The 10,946-nt window shown below is 40.7% G+C and overlaps 1 protein-coding gene across 1 annotated transcript in view; it reads left to right on the top strand.

Annotated features, from left to right (window-relative positions):
* Positions 1-761: 761 nt before the first annotated feature.
* GLP1R (glucagon like peptide 1 receptor) overlaps positions 762-10,946 on the top strand; it is an 82,630-nt gene continuing 72,445 nt past the window's right edge. The window contains exons 1-2 of the mRNA XM_044450484.1: positions 762-833; positions 7,528-7,624. Of these exons, the coding sequence (XP_044306419.1) occupies positions 762-833; positions 7,528-7,624 (169 nt within the window). The remainder of the gene's footprint in view (positions 834-7,527; positions 7,625-10,946) is intronic.

The following is a 10,946-nucleotide window of genomic DNA, read 5'->3' as shown; positions in this document are numbered from 1 at the left end:
ATTCAAGTCAACTTAGAGTCAAAGGAACTAAGAACAAAATTAAAACAAGCTCATGATGGTCCCTTTGGGTTTTATTTGACTGATGTTTCTATTAAACAGGATGTTTCTATTAAAATCAAATCCCACAAATTAGTCATTCTTGTAAGGGAACATGTCTGATTATTTTCTTATTACAGTTTGCTAATAACTTTCCAAGTTCTGCCTTACATAGTATAAAAACTGCTACAGGGGCATGGTATCTATTTTTGATTAGCAGTGGAAAAGCTTGTGTTTCAGGTCATAGAAATAGTATTCTTTCATTTCATTTGTTTAAGACAGTATTCTCCTTTCTTATTTTTAAAAAGTCTGCACTTTTGCCATTTAACTCAAACAAAGGTTATCACTTCATGTGCAGTGGACTCCAGTTAATGAAACATCACTACGACCCAACTAGAAATTGCAGAAAGTGGCCTAAGTTAGAAGGCTTCCAGGTCTGGGTACTGAGTTGTTTGCCTGTTCTGGATGGGGTTGTGCTCTCTCTGAAGAATCGTGCTTGTAGTCTGTCGGTGCTCTTGGATCCACCCTTGTCACTGGAGGCCCAGGCAATCTGAGTGGCTTGAAGTGCCTATTAACACCTAGAGGCCCAGATGACTTGAAGTGATTGGAGTGCCCATTAGGTTGATGTGACCATTCCTATATGCTGGGTCCATTTCTATAAACATATAGCTTAACCACTGCAGTTCATGCACTAGTAATGGAAATGCAGTCTATGTGGATCCGTCATGCCTGGTTCAGAAGCTGCAGCTAGTACACGTTATACCTGTCTTAAAAGAAGCACACTGATTGCTTGTCAGGTAGTGAATCCTGTTCGTGGTTTTGTGGTTGATCTACAAAGCATAGATAACTGAAGATGAGGATATCTAGCAGGCCTATATATCGCCAGTCAACCTCTAAGACCTTGGGTGGGGCAGTGGAGGAGCTTGTTCATCATTCCATGAGTAACAGGATGTTGCTATATAACATATTAAAAGGGGGGCTTCCACTTCCCTGAAGTAGTGCCCACCTTCTGGAACACCCTCCCTAGTGCAACTTGGGAGACAGAAAATGTGTTTTAAATTTATCCTGAAAATGACATCCTGGTTTATACAAGCTTTTCCTGGTGTATAATTATGATGCTGTTTATTGTTTCTCCTTAACTTTTGTTGAATGTCAAAATGTTACATTACATTTGTATTTTTAACTGTGATTCTCATTTTGTGTATTCACACACTTAGAGATTTTAGGGCATATTCCAATGCATATATAGAAGAACAGAGCTAAATCTCTTCCTGTTCCTTGACCAGTAAGTCCCAGTGCTCTGTATAGACATGCTTTGGATTGCACCCTTATTGTATTAAATGGTGCATATGTACTGGTGCTAATGATTATATGCTTAAAAACTAGAAATGCTTTGTGTGAAATTTGCTGGACTCTGCAGTGCGAATATTTCCTGAAACATACGTTGTGGAACATGCATTTGGTCTTGAGTCCATATACTAGTCACTAGAAATCTGGATAGTTTTCATCATTGGAGAGTTCAGTATCCCTCACTATTCATAATTGCAGTGCTGGGTTTTCCAAAGAGCATAGTCTTCAATGGGACACTGTTCAAATGTCGGACATTTCCCCGTTCTAGCCATTTATCTGTGACTTTGCACTTCAGATGGCATTGCATTTTCAAGATTCCCCCCCCCCACCCCAAATCACAGGTTGGCTGGCCAAAATCTTGGGAATCATTCATTTCTTACAAATGTTTATTCTTTAATCTCCTTTCTACTATTGGAACACTTAGAATCCATTATACAGTCACAAAAACCTAGTGGCTTGATTTTCTTGTAAGACGAGAAACATGGATTATTGCACATCAGATAGCCCACAGTGGCTGGGTTCAGACTGTACAACACATGCTCCAGCGCTGAGTGTAGGTCAAGTGTGGATTGCCACTGGACTGGGTTATTGTGTCATCTGAACCCGCTGTGTTAACAAGGCATGATTGTTAAGCATCAACAAAAAATGAAGAGAACCTATGTTTTATTGGGCTGTGAATGATGGGTTCTAACCAAACAGTAATTTGTTAGTGTAGCTGCATTCAAGCAACACAATAGACCATGGTTCAAGCATAAGCCACATTTAACTGTTATGATGGTCGATTATTGTGTCACCTGAACCCAGTTAGTATGGGCAAATTGAGCTAAAGGCAGTTATACCAAGAATAATGCATAGGTTTAGATGAATAGGCAGGCTGCAGTGATTTAACACTGACCCATGTCAATGCCCTCAAATGAGAAGTACAAGTATACATTTCTAAAAGAACTAAGCACCGCCCAGATTTGATACATAAGTTTGCCTATAGTGAATTTTAATTCTCAGGTTGGATCTCTGGTTGAAAACCATGTGCCAGCAAGAGTTATGTTGCCAAGAATTCGAGTCAGACCATGGTGCTTTGCATTAACAAGATAAAGGCAGTGATTACCATTAAAAACTACACAAATAAAGGCAGTTGATAAATGTTCATGTTGTGTTTAGGCAAGTTGGTTGCACTCCTTTTTAGGATTCCCTGAGAGCATCTTTGTGATTGAACATAATGGCTTATAATGTCATTGACTTGTTTGTCACAGAAAGGCAGTCCCTCCACCCTGTCTTTTCTCCATTAGAAGCCCAGATAGATGCTGCTTTTCTTCTGCTTTTTTCTTCCTCCATTGCTGACTTGTGTGGAAAATACAGTAATACACAGCAGAAATAGGTCCTTCTGCACTCATGCTCTTAGCTCAGCTTCGTTATACAATGCCATTTCATTAATGTCCAGTTTGTCATGTAGTATACTCCTCTAACCAAAGGAATTGAATATTTATGCATCCTTAAAAAATTAAAAATCTTGTTGAAACATAGAATTACTAAAAGTCTGCAAGAAGGAGAAACTTCAGAGCCACTTTGGGTTCCTTGCAAGAGGTAAAAGGGTGGGATAGAAATGCAATTTAATAATAAGAACCCTTCAGTATTGCAGAATAGGACTAAAACTGCTATAGTGAATGTCCCAAATAAAAGGGGGTATTGAAAATACTTTCTATATATGATTAAAATTACACACTTAACTAGGCAGTAGAATACCTGGGGACTCGCAGCTGTGAAGGGTTGGGCTGCATGGATGAAATTCCAGCTGTGTATATTTGTACTTAGTACATGTATAGCCTTCTTTGAATACAATTTCTGTAAAAGGGTCCCCGTATTGCAATACTTTGCCGCAATGAGATAAATGTTATATTAGTGGCCATTTTCCTTGCTTTTTAAAATTTTGTTGAGTAAGATGCAACTGTTTTAAAAAGAAATATTTTATTCTGCCTTTATATCCTTGCAAACCTTTAAGGGAGCTAACAGTGAATTAGTCATCACAAATTCGATTATAAATATTTATACTTGACCGAAATAGCATACCAATCAGCATAATCTGAAAAGAGAAGTGCCAAACTAGAAACAATTCCCAGTCAGAAAAGTAAGCAGTTGATCAAGTTCAGAGTCAACTATAATAACATTAAAAAACTTTGTATCTGAAGGGAGGTGGAAAAGAGGACACCTGAATATTCTAGAGCAAGCAATGCCATAAAACAGGTACCACCACTGAGAAGGCCATGTCCTGTATATCCAGCTACCATATTTCAACTGATGTACTTTTCCTGAACACAACCACATTTTTTGCAAGGGGATGTACATTCTTGATATTGACTTCCTTCTGCATTTATTGGGTCATTCCAGTGGTGGTTTTGCACCAGTGGAAAGGACTTCAGCTTTCAGAAAGCAGGTCATCTAATTTCTTTGATCCCCAGTATACTGCAGTCCTCTGCACCATATCTCATGCTGTTCTACAGGTTTTGCAAATGCTCTAGAGCAGCTTTTCAAAAGAGGTAGTGAGGCTGCAGTGTGTAGAAAGGATAGACAAACAGCAGATGCTCTGCTTTGCACAAGTGGAAGTGCCTTCCATTAATGCAGATCACCATTTTGCCCCCATTATACATACAACCTATCATTTATTTAAATACTCTTCAATCATCATAGGGATGCAGGTGGCGCAGTGGTTTAAACTGCTGTGCTGGTTGAATGAAAGGTTGCCGGTTCGAATCTGCACAATGGAGTGAGTTCCCATTGCTCTGTCCCAGCTCCTGCCAACCTTGCAGTTCGAAAGCATGCAAATGCAAGTAGATGAAAAGGTACCATTTTGGTGGGCAGGTAACAGCGTTCCATGTACTTCGGTGTTTAGTCATGCCGGCCACATGCCCACGGAGACTGTCTGCGGACAAACGCTGGCTCCCTCGGCTAGGAAACGGAGATGAGCACCGCCCCCAGAGGCAGGCATGACTGGACTTAACATCAAGGGGAAACCTTTACCTTTACCTTTACCTTTACAGTCATCACAGCATGTTAGAATTATGTAGGCACAAATGATGAGGATCTGCCTTTAATTATCATAAGCCCTAATTTCTTTTGTTAGTAAACAATTGGGGAAGAGAAAGCAAGGAGTGGAAGATAATGATGAGAAATAAACTAGTATGTTGCATGTACTTCAAGTTGGTCATGTTTGAACTGAAGGAATTATACTAAAGGCTTCCTGGAAAGTTAAGACTGGGGAAGGGATCCAGTTTAGGTGTACATCAATCTTCCCCAACCTGGTGCCTTCTACCTGTGTTGGACTGGAATTCCCATCAACCTGGGGCTGATGGGAGTGGGCCAGTATATCTGGGAGGTGTCTGGTTGAGGAAGGCTCTCGGAGATTTAGGTATCCACACAGAAAACATACATGTGTAACATATATTTAAAGAACTGTGGGGATTTTATTGTTCCAAATACCCTAGTTTCTCCTCCTGCTCCTTTTCTGCCAAAGGAAAAGTATGGCTATGCAAATAGATTACATTGCCACACACAACTTTCCGGTTCAAGCAGCTAGGGCTGTTAATCCTGCTTGGGGATATGTACTAGTACCATCAAGGATGGCGGGGAGACACTTCAGCGGCTTAGTGCTAGATTCTGCACAATTAGGTTCTTGTTGGTGGTTTTATGACTCCTCCTCAAGCATCCAGCCTAGACTACTCTCTGTGCAAGGAAGACGGTTTAGCTGGACCATTAGTTATTGAAAGGATGGTAAATTTTTAAGGTCATAATTTAGTTTTATAGAAGTTTGTTTTAGAAGGTACATGAGAAAAAGACAGCAAAATATACCAAAATGTGATCATTCCTACCATTTCTTTCTTGGGAACTGGAGAGCTGTAAAAATGTCCAACAGTCTAGTGCATTTTCTTTAAAATATTTTCCTAATTTCAAATATCCCCAGATAATCATCCCCTTATGCAGTGATGAATACATTGCAGAATAAGACATTGAAACATTCCTTGCTTTGTATAAAAGGTATGCTGCTATTCTGGACCACTCTTCTTGAGAAAACTCTGCTTGTTTTTGTTCTAAAATACTTTAGAGGATGGGGAGGCAGTGCATTCCCTGGGCAATTTTGTAGGATCCATTGCCCTGTTTCTGTGCTGCATAGTTTCCTGCTGAAATTTCCTGCATGGTTGAGAAAGATATGCAGATTTCCCATCAGAACAGGAAGCGTACACCTTGTTTCGAAGCAAAAGCGTGCTTTGCTTTAAAACAAGGCTTACTGTTCCTATAACCTTGTTTTAAAGAGACAGGAGCATTATCCCCATGCCTAGAGACATTCTCCGCCACCGATATCAATGGCAATTTTGGCAGCATGGCAGCTGCGTGTGCTCTCTAGCAGGCTTCAGGCAGTGTGAATTGTCCAGAGACTCCCCCAGAAGCCACTCACCCTTGCTTTTGATTGTGTAGTCTGCATTTAATATTTTATGCCTCACTTACATGTTTCTTTGAAAGCTGGTACATCAGAAAATAGGCAGTATCTAGGGGCTGAACCAAACTTTTAAAGAGTTTAGGTTTTACTTCTTTGTTAAGTAATACTTTTTTGGGGGGGATGGCTTTTAAAGGGCCCTTGTTTCCCTGCAAGTTCTAAATGCTGGAAGAGTTTTGCAAGACTCTTCTCCCTCCCAATGGCCTTTTACATGTTTGAGCAGCCTGGAGTGTGCCCTGTGCTAGCTCAGAGAAACTTGCCTTGGGAGCAAGACAGCTGTGCAATCTCTGAGCTTGCTGAACGGTTCCCTGGAAAAGTCCTCCACCACAGTGAGCCAAGACTTAGGAAGACTTCCTTCATGTGCGCTCTATAAGGCTTGCTACCTGGAGGCAGCATATAAATCTGTGCCAACTATAGGGAGGGCTTCTAAAAGGACCCAGCTGAAACCTCAAGTTCATTGGAAAAGGGGAACCTCCCTGAGCTTCATCACTCAAAATCTGGAATTGCACAGTGGGAAGATTAAGACAGAAACACTTGATCCTACTCTAATATCAGCCTTCCTGAAATGTCTCTTAAGTGCTAGTAATGCCCATGAATCTGGCTAGTGACTAATAATGAAAGCTTGTCCTCGGCCTTGCTTTATCCCCTCTGGTTTTTCCCCCTTTTTCTTAACTTACATCATTACAACATGCCTCCTTCTTCCAGCTCCAGCGTACACATATGTATATCTTGTCAGCAGTCTAGCATTGTGTTAGAGGAGTGTAGTCCTGTTTTCAGTTGAGCCGATAGAGATGACTCTAAGCTGGGACCAGTAGGACAGTTGCTAAAGTTCTGGGGTGGAGGCAAGGTGGAAAATTGTAAAGTTGTAAAGATTCTGAATTGATGCAAGGACTTGGCGCTGACAGAGGAATGTTTTAGTAGCAGAATGCTGTAGAGCTGTCCAGTCTCCCAGGTGCTGAAGAAATTTGTCTTTGCACCAGCAACAGAGTGCTACAGCTGGAACCGTTTTAGCTCTGGGAACAAGAGACCCCTGTGTTGACTTTCTCTTCATGTGCAGTGGCTTGCTTCTTTGGAGGTGTGCTCCATGAAGTTTCCATATGCTGCCTTGTCTGGACAGGACTTCAACAAGAGGGCTTTACCTTTACTGCTTTTAGCACAGAAGGCCCAATCAGGGCTTGTGACTCTCTGTGTCTGGCAATGGAGATGACCTCAATATCTGGGGTCGGCGATAACCAGTAATCTTGGATGAAGACCAAGGCACCTTTGCCTAGGATCAGTGCTGTGGGATGGGTAAGGCTGATGTCAGTATGTCTAGCTTAAGCATAACTAACAAGAAATAATGCAAGAAGCAGCAAAACATTAAAAGTTATTTTGGGAAAGGCTAACATGGACGCAGGTCAAGAAAAGTATCTTCTCATGTTAAAAGCAGAAAAGAGGTGGTACATAGAAGGGATCTCTCTATCAAAATTAGAAAACATTTTGGGGAATTTCTGTATCCTGTTTGCCTATTTGCCCCAGGGCAGTTGTATGCTTCTGATTTATGTTAATTAATAATTCTGTAGCTACTTTGGATAGTTGACCTCCTTAATGCATTTTAATGCAGTGGGGGAAAAATCTGAAGAATTTGATTCACAAGATGTAATTTTCTTTCCTTCTAGAGACCACACTCTTCACTTCCTTCAATAAAACAAAACTGGGAAGAATATCGGCTTCAGTGTTTGAAATACCTCCATGAAACACCCCCTCTTCTGGCAGGTAAGGTTGCTTAGTCACAAATAAATATCCCATCCAAATACTGCTGCAGTTCTTGCAAATGGCCTTCTGCTCTCTCTCCCCCCCCCCCCACCCCACAACACTCCCAGTTAATCAGCCTGGCCTGCAGAATGAAGGTGGGTCATAGTTCATATTTAGTTCAAGGCCAGTTACAGTGCAATGAAAGCATTCTGCTATGTTTTAGAATGTGGCTCACTTTGTTACTCATGTAGAGATGTACAAGTATAGCAGGTCTTCTTCATTTTACCTTGCAATGCCCAATGAGACTTTCTTTTCTAGATTTTCTTGCTCTCTAAATGTAGAAGGACAAATATCAAGCTTAGAGTAGTATTTTATACCTTAAAAATACTTCTTGCTCTTGCATCCATGGAATGCATTCAGAACAGCTTACAATAAAATCTAAAAAATCTAAAATTGAACCTACAGGACCATAAACCTATGATATCAAGGCAATATGGTGCTAGGAATACTTTAATCTATTCAGTTAGAAATGCTTGAAGGAAGAAACATATTCACAAACTTCCTAAAACAACAAGGGACTGGACCTGGCAGACCTCTGTCAAAAAAAGTCCCAAATTATGACACTGTGGCTAAAGATTTCTCTGAAGATTTGGCTATCAATATAAACTTCATCGAAGGAGGCTTGTGGGACAGGGCCACATTGGATTATGTTAAAGGTATGTATGTCACAGCAGAACAAGGTATTCTTAATGGCAAGAGAGGTTTCTGCCAGTAGGTCTTGAGTTGCAGAGTGATTGCGGCACTATGAGAGAAGAAGCTTAGCCATGTAGTCCAGTCTTGCATAAGGGGCAAAATAGAAACTTGGGCCTATTTTAGATAGCAAACTTCCATAGGGGAAAACTCCCTCTTGTCCTGTGCCATGACCCCAGTGCAATTTGGCTTTGGTTTTTAAAGAAATACAAAGAGATGGGAGATCAGACTACAGATCTCTAGCATTGCCCTAAGAAACTGTGCACCTGGATTTCTTGGATCCAGTTTTAAAGTTAAAATCCAACAACTTTAATTGTGTCCAGAAATTAACTCATTAGCACTGAAGCCCTACTGCCTTGTTCCAGATTAAGCCTAGCAAAATCTACAGCATGCTGTACCAGTTAACAGTTTCTGAGTAGTGTAGGACACTGTAAAGCACAGTGCTGTGAACAGTCCTAAGAAATAAAAGCTCTTCAGGTAAAAGCAAACAGCTAGTAAAGCCATGTATGTGCATCTCATAACCCTGGCCACTTTCTATGGAGGACAAAGTCAGTTCGCTAGCACTCCCAGACCATCTGCCAGGGTTTTTCTGCTGCTGCTGCTTCCTTCTGCTTTTCTGGAACAAGCAATCACCTGTTCCTAGATACACAGACTCTGATCATCAGTGCATTTCTTAAGGTGCTGAAGCTAAATTGTTTGCCTTTATCTGGGCCATAATATTTCTTTGCATGTGCTTAGAGATCCCATCACCAGTTTGTCAAATCACTGGGAAGAATTTTAACAGAGTTTTCACTCCTTCTATTGCCCCCCAGCATAGATTAATTACAGTCATGGATCAATTACACAGTTTCAATTCCTGAAGCAATTCTTTAAAAAATCAGCTATATTAGATAATGTCTGGAGGTGAACAATTATATCGGCTTTGGTCTGCTTCCCCAAGATCTGGGACAGGCACAAAATTACTAATTACTGAAAGATGAGGAAATCTTCTTTAAAAGTTGTTTTAACTACTTCCTCCTTCAAGGGGCAAGGCAAATATTTATTCCCTCCCTTGCCAGTACACCCAGTCTTGCTCGGAGAGATGATAGATAAGAGTTAAACAAGAATATGGTAGGTGTTTCTCTCCCAACATTCTGTGTTTACTGTTTGGTAATTGCAACAATGCACTCAATTTTTAAAAAAGATGAGGCATGCAATTTAATCCACACTTAGGAATTCTTAGGGAATTCTTTCTCCCTGTGTGTTCTTTCCCTGGCTAGCAGAATGCCTAAACAGAGCTCTAATAACAAAACAAAGTACCTGAAGATAGTAATTAACTGTTGGACACACTTGCTTATGTCTACCACTGACAAAGCATGACAAAATGCTTTTTCATTTATCTTAAAATATTGGCTCAGTTTGGCTAGAGGAAGACATCAATAGCTGATTGAAAAGAATAGAACTGTGGCTATTCCGCTGTCTTATCAGCCTCTCGTGAGTCTTCTAGTAATTCGGAAAGGAAAGTCTTTGGCATCTGAACAGATGTTCTGATCCTAATCCAATGGAAACGGTAGGACTTGATAAATTTCTGAAACAGCATGATTCTGTTTAGAAACCATCCCATTGCTACCTCTCAGATTTGTATAGTTGACATTGAGAATTAGACGAGCTGATAGCAATAATAGCAAGAAGGTATTAATCTCTCTTTGCACTGTTGAACAGCTAATGCCATACTCCTGGACTGACATTTTAATAAATCTGGTTGAGGTGTTAGCACATTGAATAAGCTTTAATGCTGACTGGTGGGGATATTTCAGGATGTATGTGGGGCTGTTTCAGCAATGCATCAATGTATGTAGCTTACACTTTGAAACAGCCTGACAGCAGAACATTTGTCTGGAGGAAAATGCTTAAAGTGTTCTGAATAATGGAATGAATTAGCAAGGGCAATGCTGGAAATGAGTGTGTTGCCATGAACAAGGGGATCTGGATACCATCAAGGGTGATGCTTCTCCATTGACTAAACTGACAGCCACACTGACAACCTTTTCCGTTGAAGTCAGGGCCATAGCAAGTTGCTGCATGTTGACTGAAGCCAGTGGAGAACCGCTGAGGTTATGTTCTGCCAGAAAGCCAGGACAATTGAAATAGGCGATGAAACATGTTCACGTTACACTGAGGGTTCAGAATGACTCAGGGCACGATCTGGAAGTTGTCTGGGAACTTCCTCCACACTGCCTTGTGTTTCATGATAGAAGGAAGGGCAAGCTAGAAATGCATTAATCAAATAAAAACTTAAATAAAATGGCCAGGCTGTTCCTACACCAGACAGTTTTTGTGGGAATTCTGCTAACAAATACTGTGATCAGGTCTTGCAATTTGTGATTAATTAATATTTTTTTTTGTATTTAATTTGTACTTAGTTTTTCTGCAGATAAGCAGTTATTACTGCCTAAGAGTTGTTCGTTTGACTCTTTTGATATGATGTAAGCTGCTAGAATGGTGAGGCAGACGTACCCCATCCATGTGTCTGACTTTATCAAAGATGGGTATTTCCCAGGACAACCTCACTGAGTTCTAAATTCTCACCACACGGGGTTCGATCAAGCCGTTG

The sequence above is a fragment of the Varanus komodoensis genome, unplaced genomic scaffold (genome assembly GCF_004798865.1).
Source record: "Varanus komodoensis strain SLA01 unplaced genomic scaffold, ASM479886v1 scaffold1, whole genome shotgun sequence".
Taxonomy (NCBI): Eukaryota; Metazoa; Chordata; class Lepidosauria; order Squamata; family Varanidae; genus Varanus; species Varanus komodoensis.
This window is presented reverse-complemented; position numbering and strand designations above follow the sequence as displayed.